Below are 27,241 nucleotides of genomic sequence, written 5' to 3' on the forward strand. Positions count from 1 at the left end.
TACATCATGTCATACTCTACTAAGTCTTTGGCTCATTGGCACCATCATTCACGTGCTAACACACTCTTCTCCATCCAATCAAACCAACTGACAGGTCTAGGCTTCCTAGCTTGAGGTTCCCATCGTTCGAAGTCCGCTAGATTAAGATCTCCAGTCCCTCTACCAATCGATATAATCTGATGTTTACTATCCAAGCTGCCGGGGACGATGCTGATTTTGTGGATTATATGAGCTGGCTTGTAGGAAGGATTGGGATTTCTAGCATCGAGTAATCTTGAACCTTCACGTAAAATTGTCGATTCAGGATAAAAGATCGAGCTTGTATCTATATCTTGACTTCCACTTGTGTTACCTGTCGGTGGGTGAATGAATTGTTGATATTCGCGAGCGTGGCATATCTCTTGTATTCGAGGTATATCGAAAATCCTTCCTTCATTGATAAGATCTTTTACAGTTCTCACCTCCTTAATTCTCTTTTTGAACTCACTCGCATCTCCATGCGATGACTCCGCATGAAATTTGCTATTCATACTTTTTACTTGGTTCTCAATGGTCGACAATGCAGAATAAATGTTATGCAATCGTGAGGCTTCAGTAGTTCTGATCAATTCTTCACCGTATATAGCATGTCTACGCAGAATTGGATGGATCTCTCGCGCTTGTTCAAGCGCTGACGTGATCACTGATGCGACCTCAGGTACATCACCAAGTACAGTAACATCCTCGTTGGAATCGTACACATTTGATACCTTGTCGAGGAATGTTGCTGATCTACTGAGAATGCATTGTACTTTGTCCATACATTCTGCTGGGCCAACAATGAATGAAGATGCTGATGAAGGATCAGAAGCGTTAATAAAAAGGTGATTCATGTAGCTCAATGAAGGTGGTGAATCGAAACTTACTCGATCTGGAAGTGGCACCTTCGCCAGTCAGAAAGTCGTTGATCGATTGTGGGTTCATGTTATGAAAGACGGTAAGAATGAAGTAGGAAGAAGCCAAAGTATGCCCACTCTACATAAAAAAGATGACAAACATTTTCAATATATCCATTTGTTGGATTGACCAGGGGGTCAGAGCGACTTACGATCGACAATGAGGGAAAAGCTAAAAAGGGCTAATAATGTCCACCTCCTTTTGTCGGACATCTTTACTGCCACATGATCTATTTCTGCATTTGCGTTGTCAGCTGGAGATCGTGATTGGGCAGCGATGCTCGGACATGACGTAGTGATCTTCTCTTGATTACTTGCGGAGATCGTCTGAGCATCTTCCGGAGTGAAAGCCGATGGATCGGTGCCCAGACATAATGTCAAAGCTGAATCGCCAGTAGGGAAGATCTCCTGCTTTTTATCTTTGACGTCAGTCATTGTATACGTATATATATATATATTTATCGGCAAGAGAATATGGATCAGTACTACGTTACACTTCACAAGGATCATGCAGAAGAGGATAACAGCCCTTCCCAAGGGAATTCAGTTAGCTATTTATATGTTTTCTCAGAGGTCTATCGTGATCAGTGACAGTTCATCAGTTCAGTCGATCGGATAATTCTCGCATTTACTCCACTCTCATTCCTCCTACTTATCCCTACAGACGGCTAAACCATCTTTGACCATCTGACCAAAAGGTGATACTCCACCTCTGAAAGCGGGTCTCACAGTAGAGAGATGAGTATGTTGGACCGTTGGGAGTGGGAGTGCTGAATAAGCTGGTAAGTTATGCTTACTTGGCATACAGAGTGGAAGGAGCGATGGAGGTGGAGGCGGAGGTCACCGACAGTGTGATGTGCGCTGACCTCGTGGCTTGAATTGTGTATCTCTACTCGTAGTAGCTAACCCCATCTGTGTCAGTGTGTATATCAGCCGCAACTGTGTGGACGTATAGCAGTCTGGTCCACATTGATAGCTTGATTCATTAACGATGTTGGGATACTATTCCCTCTCACGACGCCGCTCCTCACAGAATAACAACAACAATAATCCACCAAGTCCAAGTCTTCCTTTGAATTCGTCTTCCATCCACGAGAGTGATCATCTTCGTTCACCCACTTCACCCACTTCCCTCAAAATACCAAGTTCACCTCCCGCCGAAAGACAGCTCGCAAGTGATAGTCTGGGATCACCATTCAGCATAACCAATCCTATATACCCTTTTCAACCTGATCAATCAAGTAGATCAAAGCACAGCTTACCGGCGTTGAGCGAAGGCGATCATGATCATGGCGATACCGATATGAACTTGATGAACAGCGGTGGATCGAGGGCACCACTCTTAGCTAGAGATTTCGGGATGTCAGGATCATCAAAGAGAGTCACAGGTACGGACCATGCGGGAGATGAAGGTGTGACTACGACGAGCGATTCATTCAGCTTATTACCTGGTGATGATACTTCTTTACCCAAATCATCTATTGATCTATCTTCTCATAAAGAAAGGGAAAGAGATGTCATTCACGATCCTAATCTGATACCTCCTGTTTCCATACATGATAAATACGTTTCGAAACATATACAACCTCTCACCTCACCTTCAACATTGGAAGCTCGACCCTCTATGACCCGATCGACATCAGCACCTGGACATCCCCATCACTCCCATTCACAATCAGCTACTTCCCCTCCAACCGATTCAAAAGGTCTCTTACCCTCTGCCATCCCCAGCGAAGATAGTACTACAAACGCAGCAGGCGGTCAACAGGGTAATCAACCGATATATGAAATATTCAATGCAAATCTATCGAAAGACGGTATGGAAATGAGTAAGAACCTAAGAGGGTATTTGGAAGTTGTGTTGAAAGGTCAGGAACAATTGAGTAAGATGCATCTGCAGTTGGAGGGATCAGGGATGGGCGCAAATGGAATTTGGCAAGTTGATAAGGATGATAATGTCGATGGGGATGGGAAGAAGGATGAGAAGGAGGTGAAGAGCAAGATCGAAGAACGACAGAAAGGTGTGGAGGATATCATGCATAGGGTGAGTGTATGCCATATATGAATCTGTCATCGAGGAGTAACACCAAATTTGATTCGCTGATAATGAATGTTAACTACCTAATAGCTATTCGAGATATCAGATACACTTCGGAATTATCATCAACTGGGTACACCGAAACTTGGATTCCCTCGACAGCATCCTCACCCCCCTCCTGCCCAGAAATCACCATGTACACCTTCGACCAGCAACCTAGGTAGAGCCACAACTGTTGCCGGATCCAATCCTTCACATAATACCGGTCTCAATGAAGCCAAGCAGCCATCTCCTCCAACAGGGAATCAGCGCAACAAACCTAGAGCACCAAGCTTGGTTCGATCAAATACTGCAACTGGAGAATTATCACCTCGATCATTGATGAAAGACAAGGCTAGACCTAGATCACCTTTAATCAATACATTTACGACAATGGATTCCTCAAGCGAAGATAACAACACATTTGAGAAAAGTCCAAAAAAGAATTCGGATTTACCACCTGAGAAATTGGATAATTCATCTTCAAATGATATACCATTTCCGATCTCACCACCTTATGAAGGTGGTATGAAAGTACCTTATCTAGATATGAACAAAGTGGAAGATCAACAGACGAACGAACATGATGGCATGACCCATTGGTTTGGTGATTCGCCTGACAGTAAGAACGGTGGTGGTAAAAGGGAGAGGAAAATTACGGATAGTCCTATAGAAATGACTTTTAGATCTAGGTTCTAGGGACTATCATTGATACTCTATATCGTATAATCTACCATTGTGTCATGGCTCTTGTATAATTGTATCTGTTGGTATCATCGACTCATATTATATTGTTGTATGAAGACTTGCATGATCTTTAATCTACCTTATAATGGCAACTAATTACGAGTAGGGTAAAGTGGCTCTGAGAGTGGGTGCAGTAACATGATCGATACTGTCATCATTGCTACAAACTTTTCATATAGCTGTCTTGCCTGCTCGATGATAAGAGTACTAGTGCATGCCGCTGATCCTGTAGATACTCTATTGCACATTCGTCTGCATGTATGGATATGTACCCCGTAAGAAATCCTAATGGAATCTGGTGTAGTTTTAGCCATACGAGTATAACCATTTCGTATGGTGGTGAAATTGATCCCGGCTTAGTCAGCAATTCAACCCGACATCCAGACATCCTCAAACCTTCGAGCAGAGAACATATACATCATTACTACCAACTGTCATCTGTCTTCGCCTTGATATCTATGGCATACCCATATACAAGCACAGTGTCAGCAACATCGTAAAGGCTCAATCGGAAGGGCGCGTGATTCACTTACAGAGTCTCTCACCTACCCACCATGGCCGCAGCAGCCAGTTCGTCAACACCTCTCGACCCTCATCTGGGTAGAGCAGCAGATTTCGTCCGACCGGATTTCCATCAGGTCAACTTGGACATAGAGGGATTTCTAAAGACTCAGAAGGGATATAAGCTTGATGCTGGTGAGTAGTGTTCGTCTTATCATGTCTGTTGGGTTGACAATCATTTGCATTGAAGTGTGTGATTTATACTAATCGTATTCGTTGATATGATATAGATACTCAGATATGTCCCTTATCCCTAACACCTCTCGGATGTCCTCTCCCACCTTCACAATGTCCCTATCGTCATACCAATCCCTCTCCAGCAAATTTCCAACCACCTCCTCCACTCCCTCCCCACCCTAGAGAACGGGAAAAGAAATTAACAGTGTGTAAACATTACCTCCGGAATCTATGTAAGATGGGAGACAATTGTGAATACACACACGATTGGAATCTACGTACGATGCCTGTCTGCGTGATGTTTGTGAAACAAGGGAAATGTGAATTGGGTGGTGAATGTTTGTATTTTCATCCTAGAGATAGAAGAGTTGAATGTCCAGATTATAAAAGAGGTTTTTGTCTATTGGGACCGGAATGTCCGAGAAAACATATTAGGAAGAGGTTATGTGGAGCTTATCAGAGTGGGTTCTGTCCTGATGGAGAGAAATGTAAATTATCGCAGTGAGTAAAACTCCCATAAACCATCGACTGTCCCACACCTATGTATGGATTCATCATTGTGATATGAACATTTACTGACTGTCGCTTGTTTTTCCTTTCAGTCCCCCAGCAGACCGACCTCAATCTGAAGAATATATAAACCCCGTCCCTCCTGACCCTACGCAATTCACCGGTCCACCACCCCAACTACCAGCGGGATACGGCCGATGGCGGGAATACAGATACGATCCTAACGCTGTGGTTGTGCCTGCTCCGGCATGGGTGGAAGGTGGTTCTCTCAGTGGATGGAGAGCAGGTGGTTTCTTGTCTAGTAACGCAAGGAGGAATGAAGATCGAGATGGACATGGCCACGGACATGGCGGACATGGTGGTAGATCAAATGATAATAGGGATAATAGGGAGGTACCGCAGAATGCTCCTGCGGGGTATGAGAAGAAAACTGGTTGGGTCAAGGATCTAAGTACGGTATTGTGTTTTGTGAGTTGACTTTCATTCAATTTGCCCTATCCAACTTGCCTTTCTACACACTCAATTTACCTTTCTCGCATCATTGAGTGAGCAATGATACTGACATATATGTTCCTACCTCCATTGTAGAGATGCAACCAATATGGTCATTTCGCAAATACATGTCCGAACCAAGCTGTCCCAGGTGATAGAGGTGGATTGAAGAGGGAGAGGGATTAGTGGGATGTGATAGAAAGCAAGTCCAGGAAATTGCTCAAGTCCGATTTATCATATCATATTCCAATAATGTTGTATCATCTAGTCAATTTATATGTCCCAGAATCATGACATGCTCATGCATGAATCCAAGCACAACCCAGATATTCATATCACCGTGTGAATTTGTGAACTGAAAACATGAGTGTACTCTGTGTATGCTACCAAAGTAAAGACAGATCAATGCATCAATCCATATACACATACATACTAACGATAGACCCCGACCGCACATTCAAACTAAGATTGGAATTTACCCTTCTTCCTATTCCTATAGAAAGCTTTCTTTGGGACACCATCATCATCTTCATCACTGTCATCATTTCTTTCCTTCTTCGCTTTAGCCGTACCGACTGAGATGTTTACTTTGGGAGGAACACTAAATCCAAATGCTTTACCTACTTTAGCTAAATCTAATTTATTCACATCGAATATCTTCTTGAGGGAGTATGAAGCGTATGATTGGAGGTACGATCTGTAACCGTCTCTTGCGGAGGTATTGAGATAATGATTCTTTGAGATGAGATTTTCAAGCTGCAAATAACATAACAACATGTTAGCATATATCACGTACTCTTTCTTCTTTCTTCTTTCTTATATTATACCAAAACGGATATGTTTACGATTATTATAGTGAAACACAACTGACCTGTTTTTGAACATCCGCGATCTTCTTCTGAGGGAATTGGTATTCGTTCAAAGGAACTTTGGCAACTTTCAAAAACCTCAAGAAACCCAATTCCGAAGGTAACAAGAACAATAAAGATTTCCCAGTTTTGCCTGCTCTGGCAGTTCTTCCTACTCTATGGATATAATCCCTTGGATCATCGGGTGGGTCGAACTGGATAATCCAATCTACTTTTGGTATATCGAGACCTCTTGCAGCTACGTCGGTACAAAGTAATATACCTGAGGGGGCATTACAGAATTCGAAAAATGTATTGGTCCGTTTTTGTTGTTTTTGTTTACCCTGTTGGGAACCCCAAAAATATTAGCATGCTGTCAGATACATATGTCATATCAGGGATGATTTGGGAGTTCGTAGAGTTCGGTGTATGGAATGATTTTTGACTTACATGTAAATCCAGTACAGGAACATCAATGTAATTCAATAACTCCGCATGATAGTTGACTGAATTACAACTTGAAAAGAAAACGATAACTTTTTTCTTCAAATTCTTCCTTAAGAAGGTAAATAGGAGCATGAATCGCTTGTCGGATTCACAGACTACGTAACCTTGTTCTAACATGTCCACTGTCGAGGCTTGTTTTTCCTCATCTACGTTGATGTACAATGGACCTGGTCGAAGGGAGATACGGGCGAGGTCGGTCACTTTTGTTGTTTGAGTGGCGGAGAATAGCATTGATTGACGGTTTTCTACATGGCAGAAGGTTATCAGAACTTGTCGCCAGGAAAAGTAAAACAGATGAGACCATATACTCGTCTGACTTACCAGATGGTAATAACTTGATGATCTGCTTCATCTCTTCCTCGAAACCAATTTCCAAGATTCTATCAGCTTCATCAATGACCAAAGCTTTGAGGTTCTTGAACACGAATCCTTTGGTGTTCTAAAAATCCATTGAGCTCGTCAGTCATATACTCTCCAATTCTCATGCAAGAACCCGGGATCCACTCACTTGCAAGTGATCGAGTAATCTACCTGGTGTAGCTACGATCAAGTTCACACCTTTGACCAACTTGTCCGCTTCTGCCTTTCTGTTCGCACCGCCCATCAATACACCAAACGTCTGAGAATGACCTTGCATGAGTTCTTTGGCTACTCCGAATATCTGAAGAGCAAGTTCTCGAGTTGGCGAAATGATGATCACACCGGTTCCTACGATATTGTGTCAAAAGATTAGGATTGTCACATGCACCCGAGCTGATTTAATTTCCAATGATGAACTCACCATTCACAGGCTTGAATCTCAATGTACTCAACAATTCCACACTGGGAACCAAAAAAGCCATCGTTTTACCTGATCCTGTTCTCGCAGCTCCCAGTACATCTTTACCAGCCAAAAGAGGAGGTATGGTTCTAGCTTGAACTTCGGTCATCGTCTCGAATCCAATACGTTGGATCGCATTCATAGTTGGATTTGAAAGATTCAGAGTAGAGAATGGAACCCTTTCATATGTTTGTCCAGGAACGTTTCTCGCTCCGTCTACTCCTCCGTCGAGAGTGACCTTGGATGAGGTAGCTTCGGCCATGGTCGAGTCTGCGTCTGTCACTGGTTGAGGTACATCTCCCTTCTCGGTGGCAGGGGTAGAGGTGGAAGGTCGTTTTCGCTTTTTGGCCGATTTGAGACTATCGTCTCGGGGTGTTGCTACCGCTGACATGTTTGATGAGAGATGGTCGAGTATATATGTATACCTTCTGTAAACAAATATCAAGACAGACAGGATATCAGAAAATATTTCATTCGTAAAATTGTTGCTGATGCACGAACGAAGCCAGGAACGAACAATGGCCACTTGGGCACAATTCAACTTTTCTGGGATAAATTGGCATAAAATACCAATCAGAAGATATTCAGGTGATACCACTCCATTTCACCAAATTCACCTAAACCCAACGAAAGAATTTTGGATTTTGGATTTCATCAGTCCCCCCCTCTTATTCTCTCTTACAATTACATCTATATCTAGCAATTATACATACAACAAAAGTCTCGCAAGTCGAGCATCAATCACATACACGTGAGTCTCCTGCTTCTCATCCTCTTTTAGCCTGCATTGTCTTCCTTTCCTTACTTCCGCTTTCGATACTTCCCACCCTCTCAACGATGACTTCGTGTTCAATTTTCAAACTAGAGTCTGTTAGGCGAAATGCCCAAGACCCATAAACGCACAACTCTGAACTGTTCTTTCATATCGCTATTTTTGTGTCTGCGCTTGCTCTGTACGGTGCTGACGATATTGTAGGCATACACATTATAGGGTCGAGAGCTTCGCGCTATCCCCTTTCCTCACCTATCGCTCAACTGAGAAGGTGAGTCTCGCTTCTTGTATTCCTCTGGTCTTTCTTGTCATCTCAACGTTTCATTAACTGCCCACTATCCCTTATTTCATCTTCAACCTCTTACATGATGTCCCATATGGGAATTACCGCCTGAGCACGCTCGTCAACTCGCCTGTAGCGATACAGGAGAGGAGACGGGTAATTTGCTGATAAAACATGGCTGTTTTAATTTACTGATTCTTGTCATACTTTCAACATTCTATCCAAGAAGTGATCGAAAGATATGTTGGCTGATTCTTGAATGGTCATATTTGACAGTGATACAGGAACGAAAATTGTCATCGATTTTCGACCTCCAATATAAGCACAGAACCAGTTAAATGTAAGTTTCATCTCCAACCATCTGGAGTTCTCTCAATCTACCAATCAACCCATCCTTAATATTCCTTACAACTCATCCCATAAATGATGATCACACACGACGGTCTTCTTACATATAAAAAAGCTGGTGTAAAGGCCCGAAACCCATTTTATCCGGGCACCCAAATCTGACTCATTATCGCCTGTTACCTGTTGCTTCCCAAGTACGAATCATGAAAATGATGCTGACGGAACACAATTATACGTCACAAAGCTCTCCCACGATGGCTCCCTCACGACAGCCCGTCGCTGGTCCTTCGCGACCCAAACACTCTCAACAGCCAATCGCTCATTCCCCTCCCCCGTCATCCTCCGTTTCTTCCTTCAACCCTTCTCGTACGCTCTTCGCTCTGGCATCACCTGTTCTCGGTTCAGCCGACAAGGTTCAAGTATGGGACGTCGCTGCTGATCGAGTCATTTCCGAATGGGAAGTTGCTGGCGCAAGTAAAGCCACAACAGTCACTTGGACCAGCACACCTTCTTCCGATGCTGCTAGCAAAAAGAAGAAACGTCGAAAGTCCGGTCCTCCTGATACTGGCGATGAGGAAGTTATTCTCATCACCTCTACCAAAGGTCAGCTGGCAGTCTTTTCACCCTCCAAAGGAGAAATAATACGGACGATCGATCTTCCTCAGCCAGCTACTGCAGCCTGGTCAGATGAACATGGTATCATCCTCGCTACCTCTTCATCTATCTTGGTGTTATCTGCCGATGCTTCCAGCGTATCACATACCTTCACTCTTCCCTCATCCTCTGCTTCCCCTTCGGCTCTAGCCATATTGCCTTCATCAACCCCCGAGGTACTGCAAGTCCTTGTCGGCACTCTCTCAGTAGTGGTGTTCCACCTCGACCTCTCTTCCACAAAGATTACATACTCCTCTGCTCCTCTCCCTGCATCCACCACTTCCATCAGCTCCATACTGCCTCTTCCCACCTCTGAGCAAGGCTCGTCCTTCTTGGTGGTATCAGAAGATGATCGCACGATATCTCAGTATACAATACTCTCCCCTCAAACGCCACCTAAATTATCATATCAATACGCCTCGCCGACCTTATCTTCCGCCCATTCCCTCTCAACCTCCTCAAGCTTGTTATCCGTCTTACATGCTTCAGGCGAGATATCGCTATTCCATCTTCCCAATGAATTGGACTTCTCTCGTCCGAAATCCGACTCAAAGCCAAGCACTGTCAAACTCGTCGAAGGTAAAGACGAACGCACGTCAAGACTTTGTCGAGTGGCTTTCGCTGCTGGGCATGAAGGTGCACCAGGCGCTCTCCTATGTGGTCGGATGACCGGTGGTGGAAGAGTCAAGTGGCTTCGAGCGGTCTACGAGCTACCTGAAGGTGGTCTCAGACCATCGACAGTGGTCAAATGCGATTCACAGGATCTAGTTGGAGATGTCAATTCATCAACAGTGAGCTTATCGATTCTGAATTTCCCGAAATCAGCTGACAGATAGAATTTCAGACAATGCCAATACAGCGATTCACCGCACCTGCCAATGTCACTGAAGCTCCTGCAGCCGACGCCGACGAAGCAGCATCCAAACTACCCACTGACGTAGATATGGCGGATCTTTCTCTCGGCGAACGAATGCTCGCCATACCGAATGGCACTGCTTCAGTCGTCGCTGAGACCGAAGCTTCAACAACAAAGGCCAAGCCTTCAGCTGAAATTACTTTCGATGGTCCTGTCAATGCCGCCTCTCTTACTCGAGTATTGGTCCAAGCTTTACATACTTCCGATCCTGCACTTCTAACACTCTGTCTCTCTCATCGAAACCCCACCTTGATACGGAACACCATACGGAAGATGCCTGCTCAACTCGCTTTACCACTACTCAAAGCTTGTGTCGAACGATTAGGTCAAGGCAAATCTGTGAACAAACGTGGTGGTGGTCGCGGGTCAGTACAGAATGAACAGCAGGGTCGAGGTACGGTTGAATGGGTTAAGGGTGTTTTGGTGGAAAGAGGGGCATTGCTCATGACTGTGAGTACAACTTAACCTTTCTTACTCGCGTTTCCCAGCGTCTGACATTTGCGTATCTAGATGCCCTCTTTACCATTACATCTTGCTACTTTATCAAAGTTACTGCAAACTCGATTGGAAACCTATCAACCGCTCTCGACTTTATCCGGTCGATTAGACTTGGCTTTGGCTCAAATCCAGATGCGCAGATTAGCAGCCGAAGCAGCTTCTCAATCAGCGTTGAACGGGGGTCAGAAAGGGGGTGAAGGCCAGGTATATATTGAAGGTGAAAGTGATGATGAGGATGATGTACCTATCGAAATGGGTGAGGATGGTGAGATTGAGGATATCAATATGCTTGCTGGATCTGAAGACGAATCGTCTGATGAAGAAGATGAGGATGAGGACGAAGATGATGATGATGAGGAGAGTGAAGAAGACGTTCTGGAATCGGATGATGACGAGGGGTTATTGGATTTGGAAGCTGAAGAAAGTGAAGATGAAGATGATGAAGGGGAAAGCGATGATGAGTAGATCAAGTATAATCATCTTGTACATACATATCTAGTTGCACTGCATAACATTTATACTATACGCATACTTGCATTGATATGCGATGTACATCCTGTTGTCATTACTATCACCTGTATGATAATCGAACAGTATCTCGCATGCACATGAATGGACAAGAAGGAATATCAAAAAAAAAATTGATGCATAGTTGTATTTTTATTTGAATTCCCCACATATCACCCGATAAGGTGTGAGTGAGATCAAGTCGAGTTGAACATTACCAGTCGCGTCTCTGGCCAGACTCGGAGGAAAATTGATTGCAATTCCTCACCTCATCCAACTTCTTCCTTATTACGATCCTACTCCGCTCCTTGCCGACACCTAACATCCCTTTCTTTGATATCTCGCTAACCCCGAGGGCGTCCCGGGTCTTGAAGTCTTTGCAAGCTTCGCTTGACTGTGGGAGAAACGCGAGTCACCTCAATCATCGAATTAATTCATTGGAGTGACGGAGGAAACGAAGCAACGACAAGATGTCGGCGCTGGGTGATAATACTATTGAGGAGCTTGCGAGGAAGACTCTGGGGCTAGATGAAGAGCCCAACAGGGTGGGTCTCTTCACAGAAATGCTCTGATCCGTCCCGAACATTCTATGCATGTTATATCCCTACAAGGGTGACAGGAGAAGAACCGAATCCTCTTGATATGCTGCTGTTCATCCCTTCCTCCTTCTTGCTACTTGGGACTATATAATGATAAATGATATTATTGTCTGATATGATATTAGCCCACACCTACATTCTACCTGTCGGCGTTCAGAAAACATACAGAACGGTTCCCGAATGATACCAATTTCATCATTGAGTTGGCGGATCCGAGGAAGAAGAAGAATAGTGATATAGGAGGGAATGGTTTTGGAGTAATCACTTGTGAGTGGACTATAGACCCATGAGTCTACTCATGTAGTTCCAGTACTACAGAAGTAAACGTATGATGTCGCGCCGATCTATATTCTAGTATCAACAATGTCGAATTGTATGCTGACATCCGACGTTGACCGTTGACATAGGCATGGAAGATCTCTGTTGGCAAGATATCATCCTCGCTGCTGATCCTGATAAACCAGATGGAGGGAGACAAGAGGGGTTTGGAAGTTTCTCCAACTATCAAGTGAGTTGATCTGCCATGTATGGTACGACTTGCTTTGCTGATTGATCCCCACTGATGGCTTACGTAGGACCATTGTCGTGAAGCCAATCATATAAGGGCGAGGTCTGTGCGCTGTGAGAGACTGGTGAGTGATTTGATTGATCCAACCCTGGATGATGACACGTCAAGCTGACTCAACCAACTCATCTCAAAGGGTATAAATAACCAACGAAATCCGAACTCTCTCTCTTCTTCTTCTCTTTCTTCAAGACCTCCCAATCCTTTCGAATACCCTTCTTGTTCCTCGGGAACAACAAAACCTTTTGAACCTTCCCAACCGGGTCCATCGAGATCCTCAATCCTGGATAACCTCCCTCTTGCCGGTCCCTCGTCTTCCACTCCATCTCCTTACAGCATGTTGGATCGACCGAAACCCTCCAGAAGTCCACTCAAGTGGTCTACTGATAACAACGACAAGAAACCTAGCTTGTCGTCCACCTCCTCACCTACTCGACCCAGTCGTTCGCTCCCCATAGACGTGATCAGCATATCGTCGGGATCCTCTCCCGCATCGGATGACGAGAACGAGTTCGACGAATTGGCGGAAGATTCAGATGACGATGGTGTCATACCCTTATCCGAAGGTGAGATACCCGATGAATACAGAAAAGTCACCAACAAAGATGACCCAATCTTACTTTCCGATTCCGACGACGAGGAGGATATGGTGGTTAGAGATAGAGGCAAGGGTAAAGCTGTCGCTCGTACCTGTTCCAACACCCGAATCCCTCTCGCACCGATCTTTACCCTGTCTCAATCTAATAAAAAACGTAAGACTGAAAGCGAGATCGAAGGTGGGATTGAGATGGTAAGAGACGATAGTGGGTCCAGTATTGGGGAGAAACAGAAAACATTCAACGAGTTTTTGAGCAACATCTCCAAGAGCTCAAGTAGAGATAAGGGAAAGAACAAGGAGACCAACTCCGAACCTAATCGGATTCAAGCGCTATCTTCGGAAGAGAAGATAAAGATGATGCTGGAAGAGGAGAGAGAGAAGAAACCCACCCCTGCTAATGGCAATTCGAATCCAGCCTTACCTAACCAAAATGGTTAGTGTCTGTTGTTCTTGGGATATGATCTTATACTAATATGCTGATGACCCAATATAGCCATCGCTGCGATTGCGCAACCTCTACCAAATGGTGCTAACATCGCCTATTATGATCTGGAAGCGAAATACCTTCGTTCTCCTGAAGTCCAGTACGTCTTCGTTTTATCTTATCACGACCCTTCACAGCCATTGATCTTACTTGTTGAGCTGACGTGATCTCGTAGAGCCCAATGTATCGTCAAGCCCGACCTCTCACTATTAGTCAACGGTCGATTAAGGGTTTTGGCTATTCTCATGGGCAACCGAGATGTCCGACGAGAATACTTCCCACCTTCCCCATCTTTACTTGCTTTCTTACCCCAACTCCGATATAGAGGTCCACCGTCGCTTGTCAACCAACCAATACTCAACGGTGCAGCTGGACCGTCCACCCAACCTGGTCCGAACGCCATAATGAACGGACAGCACAATGGTTATGCAGGTGTCGACATGCCTGGAGCATGGAATGTTGGGCCTCCTCCTGCACCAGGACTAGGTGGACTTTACCCTCTTCATGAGATGTATGCCGCGGGAGATGATGATGATGACATGTCGATGAGAGACATCTATGGTAGAATGGAGGAGTATGATCGACCAAGGACTGAAGAAGGGTATGTCTTAGCCTGCTAAATGTTGATCTCATGTGCTGATGAAAGTGGTATCAGCCTTCATTCCTTCTTTGACGAGAACCTCAAAGATTTCATCGAGGACACAACTGTTGAAGAATCGCTCAATCGACTTGGTCTCAACAGTATGGATGACCGTCTTCCAGATTTGAAGATCAAATTGATGGCTCATCAGGTGAGTCACTTATCGCGGTTCAGCTTGGCTCAGCTCATATAATAATCTCAGATCCTCGGTGTCGACTTCATGATCGAGAAAGAGAAGGATAAGAAATACCTTGGTGGTATTAATGCCGATGCCATGGGTCTTGGAAAGACAGTTCAGTCAATCGCTACTATTGCTAGTCATCAGAGCGCAGATCCTAAAATGAAAACTACACTCATCATTGCACCCCTCGCTCTTCTCCATCAGTAAGCGCATCAATGCTCAATTATAGGAAGTCCACTGACAACGCTCAAATAGGTGGAAGACCGAAATCGAAGCGAAAACCACTCCAGGCTTTCTTCGAGTTTTGATATATCATGGGCCGAAGAGGGTGAAGAGCCAACACAACCTGAAGCAATATGATATAGTCCTTACCACTTACGGAACTCTGGTCGCTGAAGCAGGACCAAAAGTGAGGACAATTGTGTTCATTTGTCGAGTGCATCAACTGATGTTGGGTCTTTTCCATCTAGGAAAAGCGCAAGAAGGCAGGTAGCGATGAAGAAGAAGACTATAGGGATGTCAAGAAACAAGGTCCATTATTCAAAGTACAATGGTGGAGAATCATCCTTGATGAGGCGCATCAGGTGAGCTGATTATTCGTATATCTCCAAATTCGAGGCCCAAGCTAATATAATCGAATTGTAAATCTCTCATGCAGATCCGAAACAAAGCTACTCGAGCTACCAAAGCCTGTTGGGCTCTGAAATCACATCTTCGATGGTGTCTGACGGGTACTCCTATCGTTAACACGTTAGACGATATGTTTCCTTATCTCCATTTCTTGAGTATTTCCCCTGCGGCGCATTGGGAGCACTTCAGAGGCCACATCTCCCAAGTCCAGAAAAGACGAGTAAGCTTGAGTCCAATGTCTCTGGCAGACTCCATGTACTGACACATCTCGACAAAGCCCAAGCTCGCGACCAAGCGTATGCAGGTGAGCTGAATAAGGTTTTCGCATCGCTTTCGGAAGCTGACTGTGTCTGCAACTGTGTCTCCAGGCTCTGATCCGACCCTGCTGCATTCGAAGGAATAAAGACTCCGAACTCAACGGTCAAAAGCTTCTTCAGCTGAAACCTAAATATACCAACGTGGTCGAACTCAGCTTCACGGATGACGAGAGACAGATTTATACGGCTATTGAAAATAGGTTCCAGGTTAGATTCAACTCTTACCTTAAGAAAGGTAAGTTCACTCTTTTGGCCGTTCGTCGATTGAAGCTAATGTATGACCTGCAGGTACTGTCATGAAGCACTACTCGGTCGTTCTTGTCATGCTTCTTAGGCTTCGACAGCTCACTTGTAAGCTGTGTTACTGATCGTTGCGCATAATGAGCTAACATCGTGTCGCAGGTCATCCCTGGCTTCTTCGAAGAAATCCCAACGACGGTGCCCATGAAGGAGACGTACTCGTATCGGACGAAGATCTCCTATCCGGTGTTGATGCTGTGAAGAGCGATGATATCGCTGAAGTCGCTCGGGCCAAAACACTCTTGGGCGACGAAGTGGTTGAACAGATGAAGAAGAAATTGGCGGAACGACAAGCCAAGATTAACGATGCTGCATCTGACGACACTGAAGTATCGCGAGAAGAGGAATGTCCCATCTGTTCAGACGTATTCACCGACGAACGAATCACTCAATGTCTTCATTCTTTCTGCGCACCATGTCTACAGGATGTCTTCAACAGCGCTGCGAACAATGCAGATCTGGCTGATGCCGATATACATGCTGGTAGAAGGGCTTGTCCATTATGTCGTGGTCCCATCGAAAGAGGAAGGGTGTTCAGAGCAGATGCGTTCATGGAACATGACAAGGAGGATGAGGAGAGTGATATGGCTGAGGAAGATGGAGTAGACGACGATATCGATGCCAAGTTAGAGCATAATGAAGAAGGAGAGGAATATGAGGAGGGAGACAGGAAAGGAAAGAGGAAGGCTGTGAGTTCCCGCACTCATCAGTATCTTTTGTATCGGATGGAGCTAAACGGGCAACTTATGCGTAGACTGGCGATGTCAAACCTAGACTTGTAAAGAAGAAGAAGACCATCGAGAAACGTGAGGGTGAAGAACCCCTTGCAGATGTTGCTGGTGATTTGGCCATGGAAGATGTCCCTCCTTCTACGAAAATGAAGAAACTTGGGTAAGCTTCGTTGACTATCGCTCTCATGTGCTCTCATGTGCTCGAAGCTGATTCGCTGTCTACATCATCTGGTAGTGATCTCATCGATGAAATCGACAAAAAAAGTCCCACCGACAAGATCATCGTCTTCTCACAATTTGTCCAATTTATCGAGCTTTGCTCCTTGTTCCTCACTCGAAAAGGCATCAATCACGTCAGATATATTGGAAGTATGAAGCAAGATGAGCGAGAGAAGGTATTGAGAGATTTCGGAGAATCACTCAAGGATAAACCGAACTCTCCTAAAGTCATTTTGATGTCGCTGAAATGTGGTGGAGTGGGATTGAACCTTTGTGCGGCCAACCATGTGAGTGATCTGTATTTCTCATTTTCTTTTCGAAGATGCAAAGACTCTCTGTGTCCTGTGCCTACATGTTTCTGTTTGTCAATGCCCTTTGCTGATGACAAGTCATAGGTGATTTGCATGGATCTAGCATGGAATGCCGCCACAGAAAACCAAGCTGTTGATCGAGCTCATCGTATTGGTCAAGATAAAGATGTACACGTCCACCGACTGGTCATCGAGAATACTGTCGAACAGAGAATTATGAAATTACAAGAAGAGAAACAAGCGTTATCGGACGGCGCGATGGGCGAAGGTGCTGCTGGAAGGTTGGGCAGATTGAGCATAAGGGATCTCATGAGGTTATTCGCTGTTGGTGGAGATGGTGAGGATTAGGGGCACGAGGAAGGTTAGTAGGTTTTGGTGGATGAATAGGAGGATGCGTCACGAGAAGAATAGAGTGACCTTCAAACGAAGGGGAAATGATTTGCAACGAAAAGAGGAAAACCTCAAACAGAAAATGGAAAATCAATAGAAAAGGAGAAAATGTTACGATATTTCACGAGAAACAAGGTATCGACGAGTTGTATATAAATTTGAACGAAGATCTCGACATTAACATCATTTGTTTCTTTTGTAGGCACGCATGAGCTGATCTCAGTCAGCGACTGGCAGTAATCATCAACACATGTATGTCTTTGTATATAACATATCATGTCATGTAATCCAATGTGTATAACAAGCAGTCCTCTTGAGTCCTTCATCATCGGTGCCAGTATCAATCAAGCGGGAACAACGATGTGCATTAGATTTGGTTCGATTTATGAAGAGATGAGTGTAACATGTGTTATATGCAACTAAGTTGGGAGAAAAGCGGTGGATATGTGATATAAGATAAGAGCAGAGCACGATAAACCATAATCGAAAAACAAAATAACAGCGAAACAAGATTTCAGATGCAGTATTGAAACGAGAGCAAGTCTATTCCCATTCACCTGTTGACATCAATTGAGCAAAGAATCCACCTTTACTTAACAACTCATTGTACGTCCCAACTTCTACCACCCGTCCTTCACCAAGACATATAACCCTATCGCATCGTCTCATAGCTTCAGTAGAATGAGTGATGAAGATAGTTGTTCGGGACTAACAATCAAAAGTCAAATGATCAATCATCACATCCTTCTTGAGAATACTATATGAATCTGAAACCGCACCCACATCTTTTATCCTTACAATCGTATCCAAAACCATCCTCGCATTATCCACATCCAACGCACTCGTACATTCATCCAAAATCAATATATTCGAATTTTCAAATAATGCTCTGGCAATTTGTAATCTTTGAGCTTGACCTCCTGATATCAACCCTGCATTTTCACCCAAGTTTGTATCATACCCTTTCGGAAGTGACATGATGAATTCATGTATATTAGCCAATTTAGCTGATCTCTGTATCTCTCCTATCGGCAACTCCCCTCCTGTAGTAATGAGACTATGACCGTATGAGATGTTTTCGGCGATAGTTTGATCGAATAAATTGGTGGATTGAGAAACTACCGATATATTATTTCTTAAAAATCTGATATCACTAGATTGTAAATCGTATTTATCTTCTAGCACAATCTTACCACCTGTTGGGGTGTACAGACGTTGAATGAGCGATGAGATTGTCGATTTCCCACTCCCACTTGGACCGACTATCGCAACGCATTCTCCGGGCTTGAGGGTGAATGATATATCTTCTAGAATCGGTACGTCAGGTCGAGTAGGATATGAAAATTGGACGTGATCGAATTTGATTGATCCCTTAATTGGAAATCTGAGATCTCCCTTGGACTCGTCAGTCGATGAAGTAGTTAGAAGATACAGTCGGTTGAAATCTCTAGCTGCGATCCGAGCTTTCGCCATTGTCGGGACTGAAAGATCATACATATATAATCAGTCTTAGCTCATTTCAAGTTGTCCTTAGTCCGGGATTGAATACATAATACTCACTGAAATCAAGCATACCAGAACCGAAAGTTAAACTGAACAGAACTAGGTTATAAACCTGTAACATTTGTTCATAGTTCATTATTCTCTTCATCATGAATTCTGATCCGGCGTAGTTCATAAGAGCTTCGGAAACAAAAGTGAGCAATCGGATCTTTATGTATGAATGAAGAAGAAGCAAGCACCAGACAATTTGACCTACCTTGAGCAAACAATGGTAAAGCACTTGCAACAGCTCCACCCATAGCCAACGTCCAAGCGGTCTTGTCACCCAGCTGCTTAGCTCTGGTGGCATCTTGTTGAAATTTAGCTTGGAAAGCCGAATCAAGAGCCATAGCTCGGATGCCTCGGATATTCGCGATACTCTGTACATAAAGTCAAATATGTCAACCGCCGCTAACATCTTTTCAAGATCCATGAAATATCAGATCAAAGATCTCACATCTAACTCACCTCGTAAAAAGTCCTCGCAACAGCCTCTCTCCCAGCCTTATGAGAGATTTCCACCCTACCCAATATCCAACTATTGAATGCCAGAAACCCTCCAAACAAAGGTCCTAGTGCTAATCCAATTAAAGTCAATTGCCATCCAACTATCATAGCCCATATCAGACCTAATCCAATCATCGTAATGACCGTGACATTTTTGCCTATAACTTGGGACATTAGTGTCCTAGCGTCATCTGCATCTTTGATCATAATTTGTACTAGGCGTGAAGATGAATTGATCGATTCGTCATAAAATGATTTATCCTGTTTGATCATCTTATCGAATGCCACTTTCCTAATTTCATAACTCCATCTTGCACTTAATGAAACAAGTGCCCATTCCGCTAGACAATCGCATAAACCCTGTGCGGCACATAGGGCAAGTACAATCATTCCGAACTTCGTGAGAGAGTGGGTATCTACACCTCCTGAACCGACGATTTGCATCAGTTTGGCGAGAAAGAAGGACCATACGGGTGTAGTTATTCCGTGTCCTACCGAGCCTAGACAACCTAAAAGCAGAAGGTATTTGTTGGGCAAGGTAGGAAAATGAAGTTTGATCAGGGACGCGATGCTTGGTATTGAAGCTGAAACTGGTACGGTCGATGATGATGTAGTGATTGCTGCATTGTTAGCGTCGGAAGAGGAAGGTTTCAGATCGTCTTCGAGATTTTCACTCAATGTGCGCTGTTGTCTTTGTCGGATTGAGATGGATGTGCGTGATGCGGGACTATCTTTCTCTGTCCATCCCGGGTGGAGCATTCCATTATCTTGAGTCTGAGGTGGAGGAATGGTGATCTGAGCTTGTGCGTGGAGTATTCTGGATGATTCGACACTGGGTCTCACTCTATTACCTTCGAAACTTGATCGTATCGTCAAATGAGGTGATTGATCGATACCGAATGATGATGATCTCCTCGACATCCTACTTTCAGGTCTACTAACACTGTATCTACTTGGTGCTCTTGATCTAACGAGGTCATCGGGTGTCCAAGTCAAGCTCTTCTGAGCATTACTCAACCTGTTACTTGACCCAGGAGTTTGGATAATTTTATGATTATTCGATCTTGTAGCCGAGTAATCATCCAGTATATCCATATAGGTACTCCCGGGTCTTCCACTTCCACCTCCACCTATAGCACTTATCCTGGCGAAGTTGGGTGTACTAGCTCTAAACGATTGTCTCCTCTCATCTATCAATTCTTCAATATCGAACTCGCCCTCCATACCCAGTATCTCCTCCAATCCTTGCTGCCAGTTCGTTTCGTCTGATATCCGCTTGGTAGGGCAAGGTGTGATGGCTTGTTCGGCAGCTATTCCAGCAAACACCCCATTGGACTTCTTCATCAGATCTACTCTGAAACCTTGTTCGGTGATGACCCCGTGGGACATGACGTAGACGAAGTCATCTGACATGATTTGAGATAAGTCGTGAGTGATGACGATGGTAGTTCTGTTATGTCTCCATCTCTTGAGATTTTGAAATACTTGAATACGAGAAGTGGGATCGAGGGCTGAGGTCGCTTCGTCTGTGAATGGATATTATACGGGTCACAATCAGCATTAATACCCTTTCAAGGAAGGGTGAAGTCACGGTCGTCCAGCTGTTGTCCTCCTACTTACCTAGTATCAACACCGTAGGGTCCCTTATCCTAGCTCTGGCAATGGCCAATCTCTGTCTCTGACCACCACTCAAACTATTCCCACCTGAACCAATCTTGGTCTCGTACCCATCAGGCAATGACTCAATGAAATCATGTATCATGGCCATCTTACAAGCTTCCACGATCTCCTCTCTCTTTACATCCTTGGGTTTCTTATCGCCTCCTGAACCAGCCAGACCCAAAGCGACATTATCGTGTATGGACATATCAAACAATATACAGCCTTGTTGAACAGCCGCTATATGCGTTCGTGTAAATTCCATGTCGATATAACTGAAATTTTGATTATCCATTATGATTTCGCCCGTTAGGGGTTTATACAACCTCAGTAGGATTTGAGCAATGGTCGATTTTCCAGATCCACTTCCACCTACTATAAATGTCGTTTCTCCCGGTGGTATAAATAAAGATATGTCTCTCAAAACGAGATTCTCAGGTCGGGAGGGATAACAGAATGATATATTGCTGAAGTTGAATTCACCATGACAACGTATAGGTGTTATACCTCGTAGAGTACTAACTCGTTTTGGGCTTTTTGTGTGTTTCTTCCCGAATATGCCATTTCTTGCGGTCTTCGTGGTGGGCGGTAGAGGAGGGAATGAAGGTGAAGTAGGTGAATTGAAAGGATTCTCGCCAACAGCAACGATCGATTCTCTCGTTGGATCATTTCGGATAATCGTCAATAAAGATGCCATTGAATTTTTACCTTTGGTTATTCCCGTCAGATGGGGAACGACCTGTTGAAGGTATGTAGCGGAAAAGAGACAAGCCCAAAAGCAAGTCATAACATCTCCACTTGATGCTTTACCATCTCGAACAATCTTCGCGCCGTACCAAAATCCCAGAACAAACGTTCCAAGTAATAGGAAATCCGTCATTCCACTTGATATACCCCATACCAGACCTTGTTTGATCAATGATGTTCTACCTTTACCGATCAAATTCAAGAATCGATCTTCCTCGGCTTGTTGGGCATTGTGTACTTTGACTGTGGAGATGGCCGATGTAACTCGCTCGACATTGGTAGAGGCTTCTGCGAATGCCCTTCGTTCGGAAGCGTGTAGTGGCGCAGCGAACACTTGGGTGATGATTTGAGTGAGGACCACCAGTGGAATGGTGGAGAGTGTGACAAGAGCTAGGATGGGAGCTTTGATCATCGCTAGGATAAAACATAGAGCGAAGGTCGCAAGGTTCATCACCACTGCACCGGATGACATGGCTGTGGCTAGTCGGACATCATCTGTCTCTCTGTGAGAAGAGGATTTACCTTCAGTCCATGATATCTTCGACAGAAGAAAATGATAAGAAAGTTTGTATCTGAGCACTTGATATGGGATTCACTGACCTGGTAAATTTCGACATCAATCCACCTACACCAACGGCCTCTTTCTTTTCCTCCCCTGTGCCCATCTCTCCACCGTCAATATGATCCTGATCCCTCATCCCCATTCCCAAATCGAACCATTCCATACTTTTATTCTGTACACCCTCATACACCAATTCCCTCAATTTGGCGGCAACGGATTCACCATACCAGACCCAGAATGTCCCTTTGAAATAATTGAATATCACACCTAGTATACCGGCTATGGTCAACTTCAGGGACGTATCTCTTACTCCATCTTTCAAAATACTCTTATCGGTGTCTGTAGCAAGTTCCGTGAAGAACGGATAAGCAGCAAAGATGGCGAACGCGTCTCCTATCACTAAAGACATGTATGGTGCGATTAATGCTGAGAGTATCGAGAATATGATAGCTGGTATTAAGAATATGAGATATTCCCTTGGTGTGGATAGGGCAAATAATCCTCGGAAAGTCGGTCGGACAGGATCGATGGGATTTTTTGGTAATTTTGAAGAAGTTGAAGAAGTAGGTGAGAAGAGTGATTTATCCGTTGGTCCTGAATCTTCCTGTGAATTGAATGGTAAACGATCAGGATGATTTTCATATGTTGAAGGAGGTATGGGTGTAGCAGAGGGGTAAAGAGATCTTCTATATTCGGATATTGGTCTATCTTTCTCGTTTAGATCATCTAACATTGGACCAAAAGTTAATTTCTCCTCTTTCTCGTTCAGGCCTCTAGGCGATAATGATGCGAATTGATATCCTGGCATGGTACGTTGTTTTCCACCAGATACTCTAACTTCGGAATATCTAAATGGGTCATATCCATCGTCATTGATTACCTCCACATTATCTTCATCATCTATATCCATATCCGGTGCTCTATTACCGTGATTGTGGGTATACCGTTGGATCGAATGTCTATCGTGAAAAGGTGATTCTCTTTCGGATATACCAGGTGGGACCCTTCTAGGAGTGATAGGTGTAAGTTCGTAATCTTGATCGTGAGAGTAATCCTGATTAGGCAATTCGAAATGACTTGGGAAAGCTGATGGAGGTGATGAGTAATATACTGTGCTAGAGGGTGAGAGTGGTAAGGCAGTATTGACAGCTCGAGTCAAAGTGGATGTAGGCGATGTGAGCTGTGTTCGAGTCTGTCCAGGTGGTGTCGAAGGTATATACCTCGGTGGAGAGGGTGTCGTTAAACTTCGTACTGTTCCAGTCCCAGAGGATGTGGAGGAGACAGGTGGATATCGTGAGTTCGTGAAAGTCGTTATCGATGGTGGACGTGAGAATGCAGGACTGGGTGGATTTACTCGAGAAGAAGAAGGGGGGAAACGTAATGAACGTTTAGAAGGAGGAGTATGAGATGGAGATGACATGGTAAAGTAATGTTGCTACGCGGTACCCCTCGTCGGATCGATCGAAATGTGTGGTGGGTACAAACTAAGTTCGGGCGTTTTTTGCAGCAAGGAGGTAGAAGTTGATTCAACGTTTGTGTGTGATGGATGACGTTGATTGAAATGTTGAGGTTGCGGTGCGTTATGAGGCACTGTAAGCCTTTGATGCGAGGTGAATAATCTGTCAGAGGTGAGTGGGTCACTAGATGTCAGAGTGAGCGGGATAGAGTCATATAACGATTAGTCTCTCAGTATATATCAACGTTGAAATGAGAAGATAAACCGGAAAAGAAAGACATTACATGCTAAGTGCATTGACGATAACACGCCTTGATACATGCATTTTCCTTGTCGTGTCCGTGTACATCTTGCCCTCAGCCCATCTTACACTGTACATAGTTCTGTCGATGTGAGTGATTGCAGTATAGTATGGTATCCGATCCTAAAAAAGCGAACAATAAGAAGTTGATCCAAAACCATCCTCATGAACAATAAAGAAGTTTGATCGTCCTCTCAGGGCAAACACTTCAGGTACCATCATGATCTCGGTCTTTCTGTGACATGACGTGGCATTGTTCGACGATCAGCCCTCATCATCCGGATAGCCCGGCAAATGATCCGGCTTGTGCACGTGTCAGATACGTAAGATCAGCGGGCCGGGGAACGACGGGCCGACTTCAGTTCGTGGTTACAGCCTCGAGGTAGGTGTATGAATGAATTTCAGAAGGATGTCCACCTGGTGGACAGTCTGGATTTTTGTACAAATACCACAGGGTATCCACCTCGACATCTATCTTCTTGTTCCCCCTCCTTCATATTGATATCTACCACTGTACAGCTCCTTCCCATCTCCCATAACTCTAGCATAATCACTGTTCACCATGTCTGGTCTCAAGATCACAGAGTTCTCCGTTCATGGTGAGTGCTCTCAATGACACGCACAAGGTGTCTGAGACGTTAGCTGATGAGCTGTGTTCTCTTTCATAGACATTCGTTTCCCCACCGTGAGTTCGCGAGGTCAATCACACCTTGAAGAGTGCAATCACGTATTGATCTGATTATGACCCGTAGAACGTCACTGGTGATGGTACCGATGCCATGTGAGTATATTTTTCCTTACCGCCATGTCTGTCACACGAGCTGTATGCTGATTCATGAATGGTGCGTAGGAACAAAGAGTGTGATTACTCTGCTGCCTACATCGTACTCAAGACCAACTCTGACCTCAAAGGTCAAGGTATGACCTTTAGTAAGTCATCTTGTATTCCAGCCTGGGTACTTGAAGTCAAGAAACAATATACTGACAATGGGATCTGTTTATAGCCATTGGTAGAGGTAACGACATCGTGTGTTATGCCATCGAACAAATCGCAAACCGAATTGTCGGTAAAGAGTTAGATCCTATCTTTAACGATATGGGTGCTTTCTTCGACTTCCGTAAGTTGCCGGCTAGCTGCTGTTCTCAGGAAATTCCAGTCAACTTAGCTGACGAAATTGGAATATCTAGTCGTATCTGACCCTCAACATCGATGGTTGGGTCCCGAGAAAGGTGTTATCCATCTCGCTACTGCAGCAGTCAACAATGCCGTATGGGATTTGCTCGCTAAACACGAGAAGAAACCATTATGGAAATTGGTAGTTGACTGGACACCTGAACAGTGAGTGTTTGCAACAGCTAAACCTAGATCATTTGATCAATTCTCAGAAAGAGTCTATACTGACAACTGTCACTGCGGTCTTGTAGATTCGTCAAAGCCACTTCATTCCGATATATCACCGATGCCATAACCAAGGAAGAAGCTTTAGCTCTCCTCAAGGAGAAGGAAGCCGGTAAGAAGGCAAGAGAAGAGGAAGTTATCAAGAAAGGTTATCCTGCGTACACCACTTCGGTCGGATGGTTAGGATACTCTGATGAAAAGGTCGTGAGATTGACTAAGGAAGCTTTGAATCAAGGTTTCAACCATTTCAAGGTAAGTCGATTCTTACTCGTCTCACTATGTCTGGCTAAGAGTATAGTCAGCTGACGGTTGGAAATATATATGTCTTATAGCTCAAGGTCGGTGCTGATCCCGAAGATGATCTCCGACGAGGACGACTCATTCGATCGATCATCGACGACAAAGCAAACTTACCTGCCGGTCGAGTGATCGAACCTCGAACTATCGAAGGGAAGAATGCCGGTCCAGCAGGTTGTGTCTTGATGGTAGATGCCAACCGTGAGTTTATCATCTATCTCACAACGACTTATCCAACACCACTTTTTGGAGGTGATCAGGGCTAATAGCAATGTGTTGGCTGTTATAGAGGTATGGGACGTCCCTCAAGCTATCGAATATATGAAAAAGCTCGAACCTCTCAAACCATGGTTCATCGAAGAGCCTACCGCCCCAGATGACGCCGTCGGTCACGCTGCGATCCGAAAAGCCCTCAAAGAGATAAACATCGGTGTGGCAACTGGTGAACACGCTCACAACAGGATGGTATTCAAACAACTGTTACAACTTGATGCTATAGATGTCTGTCAGATTGATTCATGTAGAGTTGGAGGTGTGAACGAACTGTTGTCAATCATGCTCATGGCCGCCAAGTATGGTGTACCCGTTTGTCCACATGCGGGAGGTGTCGGTCTGTGTGAATATGTCGTGAGCCAAGTTATAATTATCTCAAAATTAAGGTCCTCGCACGGTATGCTGATTGACGTTTTTGGGATATGATCAGATCCACTTATCGTTGATTGATTATATTTGCGTATCAGGTGAAATGGAACGAAACGTCTTGGAATTCGTTGAGTAAGTTTAGCCTATCCATCTTACCGTGTATTACTAGACCACATGCTAAGTGTACTGGAATCGTTCCTTAGTCACTTACACGAACACTTCTTGTACCCCGTATCTATCAACTCTCAAGGTCGATACAACGTCCCATTAGATCCTAAAGGTGGATACTCCATCGACATGTACGAGGAATCGATGAAGGAGTACACTTACCCCGAAGGATCTTATTGGGTCGCAGCCGCAGAAGCTGAAAAGAGAGGTGAAGCTCCTCCTATCCCAAAACATCTGTAAATAGAAAATACTGCTTTATATAAGATGTAGTTATCGATTGGAATGGTTTCTTTGTTTAATTGTCAATACAGTACATAATAGGGCACATATGCATTTTTCATCAT

General features: G+C 44.3%; 8 protein-coding genes across 8 annotated transcripts; 5 read left to right on the forward strand and 3 right to left on the reverse strand.

Moving 5' to 3' along the window:
* Positions 1–44: 44 nt before the first annotated feature.
* On the reverse strand, positions 45–1,370 carry I203_107969 (uncharacterized protein; the record flags this gene model as incomplete). The annotated part of the gene is made up of 2 exons (XM_019148149.1): positions 45–832; positions 1,088–1,370. The coding sequence occupies 2 exons, from the start codon at positions 1,368–1,370 to the stop codon at positions 45–47; spliced, it is 1,071 nt and encodes a 356-aa protein (XP_019002382.1).
* Positions 1,371–1,926: 556 nt separating this feature from the next.
* Positions 1,927–3,711, forward strand: I203_107970 (uncharacterized protein; the record flags this gene model as incomplete). The annotated part of the gene is made up of 2 exons (XM_019148150.1): positions 1,927–2,979; positions 3,064–3,711. 2 exons carry the CDS (start codon positions 1,927–1,929, stop codon positions 3,709–3,711), a joined length of 1,701 nt encoding a protein of 566 aa, XP_019002383.1.
* Positions 3,712–4,313: 602 nt separating this feature from the next.
* On the forward strand, positions 4,314–5,685 carry I203_107971 (mRNA 3'-end-processing protein YTH1; the record flags this gene model as incomplete). The annotated part of the gene is made up of 4 exons (XM_019148151.1): positions 4,314–4,455; positions 4,551–4,998; positions 5,100–5,475; positions 5,596–5,685. 4 exons carry the CDS (start codon positions 4,314–4,316, stop codon positions 5,683–5,685), a joined length of 1,056 nt encoding a protein of 351 aa, XP_019002384.1.
* Positions 5,686–5,961: 276 nt separating this feature from the next.
* I203_107972 (ATP-dependent RNA helicase HAS1) lies at positions 5,962–8,065 on the reverse strand (the record flags this gene model as incomplete). Its single annotated transcript, XM_019148152.1, has 6 exons — positions 5,962–6,255; positions 6,371–6,691; positions 6,798–7,099; positions 7,176–7,293; positions 7,363–7,562; positions 7,636–8,065. The coding sequence occupies 6 exons, from the start codon at positions 8,063–8,065 to the stop codon at positions 5,962–5,964; spliced, it is 1,665 nt and encodes a 554-aa protein (XP_019002385.1).
* Positions 8,066–9,331: 1,266 nt separating this feature from the next.
* On the forward strand, positions 9,332–11,610 carry I203_107973 (uncharacterized protein; the record flags this gene model as incomplete). The annotated part of the gene is made up of 3 exons (XM_019148153.1): positions 9,332–10,522; positions 10,576–11,097; positions 11,158–11,610. The coding sequence occupies 3 exons, from the start codon at positions 9,332–9,334 to the stop codon at positions 11,608–11,610; spliced, it is 2,166 nt and encodes a 721-aa protein (XP_019002386.1).
* A 512-nt stretch (positions 11,611–12,122) lies between these two features.
* Positions 12,123–17,575, forward strand: I203_107974 (uncharacterized protein; the record flags this gene model as incomplete). The annotated part of the gene is made up of 19 exons (XM_065518299.1): positions 12,123–12,197; positions 12,377–12,518; positions 12,659–12,759; positions 12,827–12,883; positions 12,953–13,847; positions 13,908–13,998; positions 14,074–14,499; positions 14,554–14,689; positions 14,741–14,922; positions 14,975–15,128; positions 15,190–15,303; positions 15,378–15,569; positions 15,627–15,653; positions 15,718–15,901; positions 15,955–16,017; positions 16,069–16,655; positions 16,721–16,857; positions 16,933–17,203; positions 17,312–17,575. 19 exons carry the CDS (start codon positions 12,123–12,125, stop codon positions 17,573–17,575), a joined length of 4,098 nt encoding a protein of 1,365 aa, XP_065372664.1.
* A 585-nt stretch (positions 17,576–18,160) lies between these two features.
* On the reverse strand, positions 18,161–24,054 carry I203_107975 (uncharacterized protein; the record flags this gene model as incomplete). Its single annotated transcript, XM_065518300.1, has 7 exons — positions 18,161–18,325; positions 18,401–19,098; positions 19,178–19,300; positions 19,377–19,539; positions 19,628–21,192; positions 21,287–22,575; positions 22,673–24,054. 7 exons carry the CDS (start codon positions 24,052–24,054, stop codon positions 18,161–18,163), a joined length of 5,385 nt encoding a protein of 1,794 aa, XP_065372665.1.
* Positions 24,055–24,953: 899 nt separating this feature from the next.
* Positions 24,954–27,137, forward strand: I203_107976 (uncharacterized protein; the record flags this gene model as incomplete). The annotated part of the gene is made up of 11 exons (XM_019148156.1): positions 24,954–24,990; positions 25,060–25,076; positions 25,144–25,172; positions 25,242–25,321; positions 25,396–25,509; positions 25,580–25,730; positions 25,817–26,042; positions 26,123–26,288; positions 26,377–26,714; positions 26,791–26,861; positions 26,933–27,137. The coding sequence occupies 11 exons, from the start codon at positions 24,954–24,956 to the stop codon at positions 27,135–27,137; spliced, it is 1,434 nt and encodes a 477-aa protein (XP_019002389.1).
* Between the last annotated feature and the right edge of the window lie 104 nt (positions 27,138–27,241).

This window comes from Kwoniella mangroviensis, chromosome 3, assembly GCF_000507465.2.
Source record: "Kwoniella mangroviensis CBS 8507 chromosome 3, whole genome shotgun sequence".
NCBI lineage: Eukaryota > Fungi > Basidiomycota > Tremellomycetes > Tremellales > Cryptococcaceae > Kwoniella > Kwoniella mangrovensis.